The sequence below is a fragment of the Vigna unguiculata genome, chromosome 7 (genome assembly GCF_004118075.2).
Source record: "Vigna unguiculata cultivar IT97K-499-35 chromosome 7, ASM411807v1, whole genome shotgun sequence".
Classification (NCBI taxonomy): Eukaryota; Viridiplantae; Streptophyta; class Magnoliopsida; order Fabales; family Fabaceae; genus Vigna; species Vigna unguiculata.
In genome coordinates this window covers 6,186,972-6,200,851 of record NC_040285.1, presented here as the reverse complement: position 1 = coordinate 6,200,851, position 13,880 = coordinate 6,186,972, and the positions used below count along the sequence as shown (strand labels likewise).

General features: G+C 34.3%; 1 protein-coding gene across 4 annotated transcripts in view; it reads right to left on the bottom strand.

The window, feature by feature from the left end:
- The window catches only part of LOC114192451, a 35,199-nt gene that overhangs the window by 19,078 nt on the left and 2,241 nt on the right, over nt 1-13,880 (bottom strand). For all 4 annotated transcript variants that reach the window (XM_028082176.1, XM_028082177.1, XM_028082179.1 and 1 more), the window contains exons 2-12: nt 12,667-12,725; nt 10,364-10,445; nt 10,101-10,168; nt 9,631-9,700; nt 8,047-8,128; nt 7,780-7,844; nt 6,377-7,426; nt 6,175-6,237; nt 6,050-6,096; nt 5,031-5,076; nt 4,844-4,923 (exon numbers count right to left, since the gene is read on the bottom strand). In XM_028082176.1, coding sequence (XP_027937977.1) covers nt 4,844-4,923; nt 5,031-5,076; nt 6,050-6,096; nt 6,175-6,237; nt 6,377-7,426; nt 7,780-7,844; nt 8,047-8,128; nt 9,631-9,700; nt 10,101-10,168; nt 10,364-10,445; nt 12,667-12,725 — 1,712 coding nt within the window. The remainder of the gene's footprint in view (nt 1-4,843; nt 4,924-5,030; nt 5,077-6,049; nt 6,097-6,174; nt 6,238-6,376; nt 7,427-7,779; nt 7,845-8,046; nt 8,129-9,630; nt 9,701-10,100; nt 10,169-10,363; nt 10,446-12,666; nt 12,726-13,880) is intronic.

The window sequence follows — 13,880 nt, the reverse complement described above, 5'->3', positions numbered from 1 at the left end:
GATAGAAATAGTTGAAAGCAAGGTTAAGTGATCGGAGATGAGAAAGATGGAAAAGAGTACTGTTTGGATGGATTTGGCCATAAAGGCCACTGCAGGGAAAAGTTTCAATATAATCCTATTGAGCCAAAAATAGAATTAGCTAAGGTCAAAAACATGTCAAGTTGTTTTGAAATTTCTCTGAAGGTTCTCAATCATCTTTGTTTTTCTTTGTGATATATAAGTTCTTTTTTTTATTTAGCTTGTAACCAACGTCATTTTTCTTCATAGTTTACATGCACCTCAAATGTAAATTCCTGATCAAAATCTAACAAAAAATACCAAAATTGAAAGTAGATAAAAGAATTTCTGTACTTCTAAATACTTGAAAGAAGGTTATTGAATAGTGTTTAAATGAAATGATATTAAATATAATTAAAATCTTAAAATTCTAATTTTTAGTATTCTTATTTTGTCATTTATTGAAATCTTATATTTATAATAAAAAAAAATACATTTTAAAATGTCACGGGTATAAAAACTAGTTCATTAAACATGGTCCATATACCATGATAAACTAGGTCCCATGTTGAACACTTGCAGCTTTCTTTTTGATAGTTAATTGCCAATTATTGACATGATCAAACAACTTGCGCTTCTTCATTGATCACATTAAATCATAAATTCTATAAAGCTATATATCAATGAAATGAGTAGATGTATAACCATTTAGCAACCTCTGATTCCTCACCAAAATGAAGCATTTTTTTCTCATCATTCATGCATTCTGTTATATATTTGTCCACTTGATTTCTGTCTTTGCATTGAAGCTATGGCTTAGCACAAACATGTTTGTCTCTGCATCAGGCAACCATACTGATCATTTGGCACTACTCAAATTCAAAGAATCCATATCAAGTGATCCTTATGGAGTTCTGCTATCCTGGAATTTCATTGGTACATTTCCTTCTTGCTTATACAACATCTCATCTCTGACTGTGATCTCAGCTACAGCAAATCAGTTTACTGGATCTCTTCCATCCAACATGTTCCACACTCTCCCCAATCTCCAACAATTTTACATCGCTCTAAATCAAGTCTCAGGTACAATCCCACCTTCCATTTCAAATGCATCTACCCTTTCACTACTAGAGATAGGTGCAAATCAATTCACAGGACAAGTTCCAGATTTGGAAAAGCTACAACATCTTTTTTATTTAGGTTTGTCTCAAAACAATCTAGGTGACAATTCAACTAATGATTTGAAGTTTCTTAAATCATTGAAAAATTGTAGTAGTTTGCAAAAGTTGGATATATCTGACAATAATTTTGGAGGTCAATTGCTCCACCCAACTCAACCAGTTGTATGTTGGAGAAAATCAGATATCAGGAGATATTCCTACAACAATGGGAAATCTGATTGGCTTGACTCAATTGGTGATGGGATATAATCGCTTCAGTGGGATTATTCCATCAACTTTTGGAAAGTTTCAAAACTTGCAGAAGTTAGTGTTAAGAGCAAACCAGTTGTTACTGTAGTAAACAATAGGAGTTGTTATGAAATTTAACATGAAAAGTAGCCAATGGTCTCTTGGAACATTTCTTTTTTTTTTTACTGATATAAATATGTAATCAGGTTGGAGAAGATGAATTCAGGTTGGAGAACAAAACAATCAAGTTTATAAGCTGCAATCTTGGATCAGATGGATTTTACATTGCCAGAAACTGTCGAAACTCTCACACCAGCTACTTCTGGGATTGATCTTTTACCTCCTTTTATGGCTACATCATCAACTGAGCATAGTAAAGGTCGATCAGATGTGTGGGAGCATTTTACCAAACAAGACCCTTATTCTGAGAAGAAGGCTAAGTGCAATTACTGTGGTGATTTGATTAAATATTTGGCTGGAACAAGTGGGATGAGGAATCATTTGATAAGATGCAAGGAAAATCCAAATAGAGAAGCATTCAAAAGGAAAAAAATGTCATCATCAACTACAGAAGGGGCTAGTGTTGGCCCTTCACCAACAATTTCTAAGTTTGACCAAAATGCATCTCGAATGAAGTTGGTGAAGATGTTTGTGAAGTCCGAGCTTCCTTTTCGATTTGTGGAAGATGAAGACTTCCGTGACTTTGTACGATCCTTGCAACCACGGTTTGAGGTCCCATCCCGCACTACATTGAGGCGTGAAATGTGGGAACTCTATGAAGAGGAAAAAGCAAAGTTAAAAATTTTTCTATCAAAGCAGTGTGGGAGGGTTTGCTTAACTACAGACACATGGACTTCAATCCAAAACCTAAACTACATGAGTTTAACAGCTCACTTTATTGATGAAGATTGGAAGCTTCATAAGAAAATTTTGAATTTTTCTCAAACAACAGGTCATTCAGGGGAGCTCATTGCTAAACATGTTGAGGCTTGTTTGAATAACTGGGAGTTGAAGCGAGTCCTTAGTGTCACTGTGGATAATGCTACAGCAAATGATGTTGGGGTCCAATACCTCAAAAGAAGGATGTTATCATGGAATTGTCTTGTCTTAAAGGGAGAATATGTTCATATGCGTTGTTGCGCACATATATTAAGTTTGATTGTGAAGGATGGGTTAAAAGAGATAAAAGATTCAATTTCAAAAATTCGAAGTGCAGTTAAATATGTCAAATCTTCTCCAGCTCGATTTGCTAGATTCAAGGCCTGTGTTGAACAAGAGGGAATTTCTTATAGAGGTCTTGTCTGCCTTGATGTTGAAACCAGATGGAATTCAACTTATCTAATGTTAGAGGCAAGCTTGAAGTACAAAGATGCCTTTGTCTTGCTAGATATGCAAGATAAGAAATTTGGTGCTGAAATGGCCAAAAGTAGTGGTGTGCCACTAGAAGAGGATTGGGAATATGCGAGGTCTGTTCTACCATTCTTAAAGATGTTTTATGACTCTACCATGCGGATTTCTGGTTCTTCTTATGTCACTAGTCATATGTATATGAAGGAAGTGTTTGGAATTGGTAAAAAGATTCGACAATATTCTGAGAGTACTGATGTGAGCATAAGATTGATGGCAATGAGGATGAAGGGTAAGTATGACAAATATTGGGGAAATCCCAATGGAATTAATATCTTATTATTGATTGCTGTTGTGCTTGACCCAAGGAGTAAGTTGGATTTTGTTAATTACTTCATTGACTATATATTTGAACCTAGCATGGCCAGTGGATTGAAATCAAAATTATTGTCATCTTTAAAAACACTTTATGATCAATATCAAGGGGTTGAGGAGGGTTCTCAAAGTAGCCAACAAGAATCCCAACTAGATGATGAAGATGATGATCCTCATGGAATGAGCTTCTACCTAAGAGCTACAGGACGTAGATTTGATTATATATCAGAGCTTGATAAATATTTGAGAGAGGATCCTGAACCTTATACAAAGTCAGTTGAGCTTGATGTTTTGCATTGGTGGAAGGTCAACTCAACTAGATTTCCTATCCTTGCAAACATGGCTCGAGAGGTGTTAGCCATTCCCATCTCTACCGTAGCATCAGAGTGTGCATTCAGTACAGGAGGAAGGGTGGTTAATCCTTATCGTAGTTGCCTAACGCCTAAAATAGTGGAAGTACTTGTTTGCACACAAGATTGGTTAAGAGGAACACCTTTCTCTATACTTTTCAATGAGGATCCTAAAGAGCTTGATGAATTTGAGCAAGGTGAGTTTATATCAAAACTTTATATACTTTTTAGTTGATACTTTATATGAAAGCCTAAAATATATATTTTTTTTTTGTGTAGATATAACTTCTCAAGACGAAGTGGGACCTTCAAGTGCAATTAATTTAGATGATTGAAAATGTATTAAGATGTATTAACATTTTGATGTTGTTTATGGGAGAACCTACTAGAGAACCTATGTATTAAGATGTATAAATATTTTGATTTTGGTGTATTGAAGTATGAGGCTTATTTCAAGTATTATTTCCTAAGCACTTTCAAATTATAAACTTTATATTATTATTGCGTATTACAATCATATATAATTAGTGCAATTCGGTTCAAAATAATGTAATTCAGTTCAAAAACAGTGCAATTCAGTTCAAAAATAATGCAATTCAGTTTAAAATCAATGCAATTCGGTTCAAAAATAGTACAATTCGGTTCAAAAATAGTGAAGTTTATTCAAAATCAGTGCAATTCGATTCAAAAACGGTTCAAAAATAGTGTAGTTAAGTTAAAAATTAGTGCAGTTCAATTCAAGAATAGTGCAGTTCAGTAAAAAATTGTGCAGTTCAGTTAAAAAATAGTGCAGTTCAGTTAAAAAATAGTGCAGTTCAGTTCTGATATAGTGCAGTTCATAAAACAGTTCAGTTTATAACAGTTCAGTACAGTTCATATTATAGTGCAGTGCAGTTCAGTACAGTGCAGTTCAGTCCAGTTTATTTTTCAGAAAAAACAGTTCAGTTCAGTTCGTCTGAACTGTTTTTCAGTTCAGTGCAGTTCATACGAACTGTTTTTTAGTTCAGTGCAGTTTGTGGTAGTTCAGTACAGTGCAGTTATTTTTGCCCAGCCCTAGGACTTATCAAGAACACAACAACTGTCACACCTAAATCATAACCTCCAAATAGAACCCATCACATAGTTATGAATAAAATTATATTTTTGCTTGTTCAAGTTGTACCTACACCCCAACCTTAAGCTTTTGGGATAGATCGTTCAAGACAATAAGTAATTCATTCGTCACTTAACTTATATAAGCACTTATTTAGTCAACTATAAAAGCTTCACGTTGGAAAGCAAAGGGATTGTCAAAGTACTATAAGAAATACAGCAGAATTACAAGGCAGTGTGCTCAGTACGACAAAATTTCTTCACAAGACTTACACATAACCAATTGCAAGCCGAATAAGAGAAATGATCCTGGTCCTTACTGAATCATATGCACTTAGGAAACCACTGTGAACCTACAAAAACCATAGCACCATCAACAACAAACGAATAATATGTTCTTAAAGCCTTCAAAAAACCTACCAAACATGTCTGACCATAAACCTTACAACAATTAACATACTTGAATCTCTTGCTTGAAATCTCCACCAATCCTTTCAGGATTTAGCCTGTGAAAGTCATGGAAAAGTTAGTCATGAAAGGACATAATATGGTTTGTGCACCTTAGATGGTATAACTTGAAAAACTGACATTTCTAATACATTTTGAAGTAATAATAGTCAATACCATCAATAGAAACAATAATGGAGTACTTTCTCAATGAACTAAAATTATCTTGCTGCCTTCATTCCCCAAAACATGCATCTATAGCTTTTCACTAACTTTCCTACTCATTTTTAATTTATCTATTATCATTTTTTTTTTTTGCTAAATATTTTGTTTCAAAATAATCAAATATATCTATTAAAAAGTTAACTTTAAGCCTAACTCAACTTCACAAAAATCAACTTGTAAAATGATGTTTGCACCCACTTATATACTATAATAAACTCTAAAATCATCTTAAGAAGTAGACTTTAAACTTAACTCAATATCGGACCACTTTTTAATATCTAATCTCACACACGAGATGTATATACCTCGGTGTGAGGGGGGTGTTAGAAGTTCCATATTGACTAGTGATAAGACCAGTTTAGAGTATATAAATGGGTGCAAACCTCACCTTGCAAGTCGGTTTTGTGGAATTGAATTAGACTTGAAGTTCACTTCTTAACATGGTATCAGAGTCAGGTTAGAACCTATACTAGTGAAATTTGTGTTTGTTAGACATATCATTTCACCCGCTATCGGATAGACCACTCATTAACACTCAACCTCACAAAACTAGTTTTTAAGGTGAGGTTTGTAAAATTTGACCATATCTCTATCCAATTTGGGATCTCAAACAACATCACAAAAAATCAAGCAGTACCATATGATTGCATTTATCAAATACATACAAATACAATTACTCACAAGATTAAAACTATAAAACAATGAGATACTAGTTAGATATAATGATCGGAAAGCAATGCCTACATGGCTGAAAACTAAACCAAACCACTAAAAGAGTCACACAACTAGGATGGAAAATAATCTTACCCGGCTGGCACAAGCATTAGATCAGTTCTTAAGTCCTTCCATTGAGACTGAAAAATAAAAAAATATATGCATCTTTAACTGTCTAGGTGCTATAAACCACCTTAAAGAACAAGAATATAAACTACCTGTTCTGTTCCCCTAAAAGCAACCACCAGCCTTCTTCGTGCAGAATCACGCCAAATTGCAACCTGAAAGTTCTAAAGATTAGAAAATAGAAAGCAGCACATAGAATAAGACATTGGCAATATATCACAAACATGCATTGCCTATTGAAAATTCACAGAAAACAGAGAAATGGACTTATTGAAGAGGTTATAAACAAAACACCTGTGTGTCTGTGGATGCATTATCCAAGAAGCATAATTTTTCAAACTCTGACTTAATAAAACTAGGTTGGCCCAGTGAAGTGGCTAGCATTGCCCAAGCCTCCATGGCACTTTCGGCAGTAGAAAAAAGTTCTTTCATCTCTTCAGTTATTTCATCATCCAGCACTATTCCACTCTGTGAGCTGGGAAACTTCTGACTACTGGAATATTGCATGTCCTTGTCTCCTGCTTTGGTATAATCTTCTTTCACTTTCTTCTCTTCTGATGAACCCCCTTCATCTTTTATTTTGGATACTGTTGCAGTCAAAAGCATCAAACCTCCTAAAATTGACTCAGTCTGCCTCATCAAATTTTGTGTTGCTTTTTTAACCTCTGGAAGTGAAGACTGAAACACGGTAATGGCAGGTTGGCCACTTGTTTTATCATTCGTATCATCTGTGCTGCCAGGCATTGCAAGACCAGATTGGACATAAACACTTTCTGCAATATTTTGCGATTGTGAGCCAATTTTGTTTAAAAACTCCAATCCATCCCACTTAAATTTCTCTGAAACAGAGATACCTAACTTTTGAGCTATGCTAGAATTAACAACATTAGCAAAATTCCTCCAAAAAATTTTATTTGATAATTCTTCCTCACTAACTTTTGTTGGCAATTCAGAAACATGTCCATTTTCAGTATCATTGTCATGTTTGACAAATTCCTTTGAGTTCCTCTGTTCCCTGCTAGCCTCATTGGAGCCTTCCAAACTACCACCTTCGATGGAAGGAATATTGACTATAGAAGCAGATTCAGTCAGTTCCCCTGTAGCTTCACTGTCGTTCTCATCATTATTAATATCCGACTTCTGGCCCTTCAGAAGATATGAATTGTTAAAAGACTTTAACTGCCCAAATGCATATTCCACAAATTGGCGGGCCTGTACTGTATCAGAACCAATAACCTTTCTGAATGCAGAATCAAAACCCTTTATCTTTAAAAAGTCTAAAACAAAAGGTATCTTCCACCACCTTTTCTCTTCATCAATTTCATCATAGCTTTTATATTTTACCTGAAATCCAAAAGTTATCACAATCATGATTCATTACAATGTAACCTCTCCTTTACACAACACAACAGAATTTATGCCAAACTAAGCACATACATAAATATTTCAAAATACATAAAGCATATAGCTTATATCAAAAGTCTTGATTGAAGTTCAAGAAGTCAAATTTTACATTAAAACCTATGAAGATTTATTAAAATAATACAAGATAGCTAAAGAGGAAACAGTTTAATGCAAGTGATGCAATATGCAAATGCATATATTGCCATATGAAGTTGTAAGTTGTAATATTTGTTCTACAAAATCATACACGAAATAACTTTTCCCCATAAAATTTGTACTCTTAAGAAACATACCTCCATCTGAACCTTTCCGCCACCACCCATTCCTTCCAACTCGACCAGTATTTCATGCACATCTCCTATAGAAAAACGCATTTTTGCTGAGTTTTTGCAGCCATAAGTTTAACAGTATTCATAAGTAACTTATACACTACTGTTGACAGATGAACATGTATCAAAAGAAAATGGAGAGAAGAAATTGACTCATTTCAAAATTTTAAGAAACACAAGAATCTTTCAACACTGCACTAACTAAATGTCAATAGATTTTCTGGTCCTCACCATCACAGAGCCACTCTAGATCAACGCCTGCATTGCCCATGCGTTTGTGAGGAGTTACAAGGTTTGCATCCCAGGCTGCAACCTACGATATATTGCCACATCTTAGAATATTGACATGAACTTTTCCAGATAGTTTTACTTTCAAACATATATTTTCAGTATTTTTCATTCTTGAAACCAGATGATATACCACAGAAAGTTGTTTGCTTAATTTATAACTCAATAAAATCTGTAACATGACATAATGACTTCAGAAAAAAACATACAAGAGGTAGGAAACTTAAACATGGAGCAATGTTAAATTACCACAATAAGGATGGGAAGATATGTGGAAGGTAGAACAGAAAGTAAAAATCTAATTATGTTATAAATAGAATTATGTTTTCCATTTAGTATGTATTCAACTATATGACATACACAGATGGAATCTGTGGTCATCTTCTCTCCAAGATTTCAACATCTATATTTGTCCTTGAGCTATTGGTGTCTGGTTTTGGCAAGGAAATGGAGGAACCTTACATTTATCCTTGGAAATGTCCCATAATCCTCAAGGATCAGCCTTCAATCCCACCAAAAGCCTCTACATCTTGTCTTCAAGCTTTGTCTTGCGGAGTGGTTGCTCCAACTCTATCCCAGCTACCTAAAGCATGGGAGAAAGGAGATTCTTTAGCCATCACTATCCCAGAAGATGTTTACAAGGGGATTCAATCTACATGGAAGATTCATTCTTGCAAAAGGTCAAAAGTCTATGATATTGGATGATTTGCATATCAAGCTTGGTGCTCTTTGGGTTCATGTTCCGGAATGGCATGATAAAAAGCAAAGGATTTGCTTTCATTTTCTCTTTTTCTTAAGAAAGATTGTCAGAATTTTGCTCTCACATTGTCTTTCAACCCATTCATAAAGATTTCCAGCAATTGTTTTCTCCCAAACCTTGAACAGAACCAACATATTTCTCTAACTTGGTAAAATATTCTTTCACCAAACTATCTTGCTTCAAAGCTCATAATGACTAGAAGGGATTACTCAAATGCAGGTTGAAATCTCTCCATTAATGCCACCTTGAATTTTTCCCAACCCAGATTTGGGTTGCAAGATTCCCAACACTGAAACCACCTTGATGCATCACATTTTAATGCCACTATAGTTGCCTCCATCTTCTCACCAAGCATAACTCATCCCCCTATACAAAAAAGATGTTTCGAGCGTTGTCGTCTGCCCAAACACATCTCCCCGAACAATCAGATTTGGATTTAGAACAATAATCAGAGAAACAAGAATATTTCTTGAGCTTAAAGAACTGCTCACCCAAACAGTTCTCAATTGCACAAATCCCAGGTATTTCAAGGAACCTAAACCCTTCCACGCAGAACGATGCAATTCTCCTCCTAGCTACTAACAAACTTCCTCTATTAGTAGTCTTTGCTCTACTAATTGACAGCTGACCCGACTAACTATACAAATTTATTTTTTCTTATTTTTTTTCTCTGATACGTGATTTTAATATCAAAATCTTGCAATGGTACCTTCCATTGAATATGTATGTGCGAATAGATGTGAGAAAGAATGATCATGCTTGTTAACCTGTAAAGATTGGCTTGGAGGCTGCTTAATATTAAATGTAAACTCCTCATTCCATGTTGGCTCTTTTGTCCTGCCATCAATGAATTGTACATAAATGAATGCAATGTAATGATGGTTTGTACTAGTAATCTGGAGAACATTATACAAAGATACAGCTGAAGTTAAGACATTCAATTTTAGCAAAGGAAGTGGAAGACAAGCACTCAGTGGGATTTTATGAATTAAAAAAACTGGTCCCTGCATATTATTCTTTTACCCATTTAGCCAATATACAAATTTGAAAGAAAATGATAATCCAAAATACTCCAAACTTAGGGAAATGCTTCCAGGGATAATATCAAAGATTTTTTAAAGAAAAGTCAAAACAGTCAAATAGCACAAACTAAGCAATGTAACATTGACTCTTAACCATGAGATGGTGGCCTTTGAATAAGTGAAATGAACAAAACAGAAATGTGATAAATGCTCACCCCCATTTGATACCACTTTTAGCCGTCTGAGAATCCAGCTGTATGACAACATATGGGTCACTTGTTCCCTGGATGCACCAAAATAACGGATATAAATAATTAATAGAAATTATACAGAAATAAGCAGTTGTATGAATTAACTAAAAAATTGGTGGCAACAGGGATAACTGTCAGATACAAATCGAAGTAAAATGTAGTACACATTTCATATCGTCAGAGAACTATAATAAGGGTGCTAGTTTAAAAGAAATAAAATAACCAACCCATGGATCCATGGCAGGAAAATTGAACCCTTTTTTCAACTTTATAAAGAGTTGACCATCATAAATTTCATGAACAAATTCCCTGCAGATACCCAAAATAATCTTGTTAAACATGCCATTATTCTAAGGAAATCTTGAGAAAATAATACTACAACAACAACAACAACAAGAAGCCTTGTTTGATTAGATAAGGCAAACAACATAGGATCAAGTGACACCATCAAATTTATTAGATACATTATAGATATATTTTATATATGGAATTGGACCCATGCTTGTCGTGTATATATGTTCCTCAATTTTGTAAATACACAAAAGGGAATTCTATAACATGAATACATGCCATTGCTTTCTACATAGTATTTAGAGCCAGATCAAAATTTGTGCCTTCCCATGGGGATAAAGAGGCGGAAACAAACAACAAATGGAGACAACAGACAGTGGTGGTCAACCTACATGGCTCCTAGTACCAACTTGAATTTGATGTGATTAAAAAACATTGATTAACATACTTAGCTAATGTATATTTTCTATTTATGAAGTAGGAAAGAGTACATTAGTGTTAGGCAATGAGTCAGTTGAACCACCATTACTATTTTCCTAAAAATTTGTTGCTCTGTTATATGCATATTTATAATAATTGAATATATTTAGATTTCTGATTTAGGTTGTAAAAAGATTAGGAATTAGGATCAATTATCATTAATAGTGGTAAATGCTATGTATTTGTTACGAAAAGGTTAACCCATTCGTACAAGAACACAAAATCCCTTAACAAATGCCCCTCCTTCAGAGGCTGGCACTTGACAGCCGGGTGAATTCGGAACTCCCTCTTTGTTGGAGTAGGTTCCTCCCCAAGGTTCGAACTCGAGATATTGGGTTCGTTGCAAAGCTTTGATACCATTGTTACGAAAAGGTTAACCCATTCGTACAAGGACACAAAATCCCTTAACAGTATTATTTAAGGAGATGAATTGAGAAATGAAAGGGGCAACAAGAGAAACCCTATTTCGTGACAAATACAAGGAAAAGTTATATCCTATAACACCCAATCACTTATGCTATGTACATATACCCAAAAAACAAGTTCACAAAACTTGTACAATACAATAATAATCATAAGTTTAACAAATATTTTAGAGGAGATTGGAGGCTAATAAATTCCAAACCCATTAACACAACTATATATCTCAATTCTAAACTACTATTAGGCCAGGGGGAGCCACCTTCAAATCTTGAGAGATTCAGGAGACTGGTTGGAAACTAAACCACTTCACTCATCTTGATATCTCTTTTGTGCTTTGTATGGTCAATCAATTTCTTAATTCTTCATGTGAAAGACATTGGAATGCAATCCATTCACGTTCTTAAGTACATTAAAGAAGCCCCTACATAATAATCAGACTCAAGTTGTGGATACTCAAATGCAGATTGGGAAGTTGCACCTGCTAACAAGAGATCCACCTCCAAATAATAGAAAAGTAGAGTACAAAAATATGGCTTTTGCCTCTTGTAAGCTTATCTGACTCAAATAGATGCTTAAAGAACTGAGATTTAGGAAAGTTACTAGATGATTCTCATTTGTGATAAACAAGTTGCTATTCATATTGCCTCAAGTTTATTATTTCACAAGAGGACCAAACATATCATTTCACCAAGAAAAGATTTTATATAGAGACATTAGCGCTTAATTTGTTGATTTTAATGATCAACAGGCAAGAATCTTCACCAACTCATTGTAGGGCCCTATGATAGACTACATATATCACAGGCTTGGTGCATGTGATTTATATGCTTTGGCTGGAGAGGGAGTATTTGTTATATTTTGTAAGGGCTTGAGTCCATCTCTATGAAATGCGATGGTAGTAATTATGCATGTGTTCCTCAATTTTGCTAATACATGCAGGGGGTTCTATCATATGAATATAAGTCATTTCTCACCACAAGATTCTATAAAAACTGCATTTTATATAGTAAAGTAATAAAAGTGTCAAAAAAACTATTTCTGATTTTATCATGGAGGATAAATTGCTCTTCAAAAGAATAAATAGGCATAATAATTGGAAATCCTCATTTATGATGGATATATAATCTATCCCTATAATTCAGGATCAATGATCTTGTACAATAAATATAAAATATAATCTCAGCCTATTACTCATCCTATCTATCCTCCTAATTATGAAATGTAATTAAAACTGTACAAGGAAATATTAACTGCAGTATAAAGGAATTCTGACAAAAAAGAAAGAACAGCGGCTCCCTGTGCAACCATGAAAATAAGGAATGCAAATGAATCATACTCAGAAAGGTAGACTGTCTTGCAACCAGCAGCATCAACTTCCCGCCTGCCCATATTTTCCTGCAACATGTTGTGGGCAGAAAAAGAAAAGGTTTGGAAAGGAGTTTGGAAATATCATTAAAAGCAACCATTATCTTCATTATAACAGTAATCGATTTATTCCATTCAACTCATAATATCATGAAGAAATAGCAAGAATAATATAATTAGCACACATATTTATCTATTTCAGTTTTTATTTCACTCTCTAAAAATAAACCATGTTATAAACTAACTAATAATGCTTATTTTTCACAATAGAAGAAGAGTAAAATATATAAAAATATTTCCTGAAATTTAATCTTTCAATTAACAACATTACCTAATTACATTAGAGATCAAATTAATTGACGACCAACAAAATCAAGTACCAAATCGAATAACACACGCCTAGGTTAAGGTCTAAAGTGACTGTCAGCAATTACCATTAATAATCAAATTGCAAACTTAGGGATATTATAAATTTCAAGCACCAAAAATTCTTTCTCTAAAGCTCATGGAATAAGATGGTCAATTGTTATAATTTCTTTTGCTTCTCCTAATAGTAACATAGCCCAACCCATCATACTAAAGAGAATCACCAAAAAGGCCCAGCCATTTTCGAGGACTATATTTGACACTGTATGCAGAGAGATAGAGAATCATTAGAAGGTACTAGAACAAAACATAGTTGCATGCTTTTATGGAATATCTTTCACATATTCCATTTTCTGTTTTTGGATTTCACAGACCAACAATCACTGGATTTTTAAATAAATTAAATATTTGATTAAGAAATGAGAAACAGAGGAGAATTATCTTTTGCCTTGAATTAGCAATATGTTAGTATATTCTTAGAATTGTTTTAACCTATCCACTAGTCCAACCTATCAGGGCACAGCACAGCACTATAAAATTTGTCACTCACCATTTGGAGGATACTTTCCAACATCTTACACAAACACAATCTACCCATACCCACACATGGACAGACCTGTATGAAGTTAGGTCCCAATGGACGTTTTGGAATGGCTTTGTCACTTCTTGGTCAAGTCTTCTTCATGCTATTGAAAACCGTTCTCCACCATCTTTATACTGTGACCCTTGAACACAGTCCTACTTTCTTTTCTTTGTTTCAACAAATCACTGAGGACCCTGCTTCTTTCATAGAATATACCATACATTAGGACCTCATTT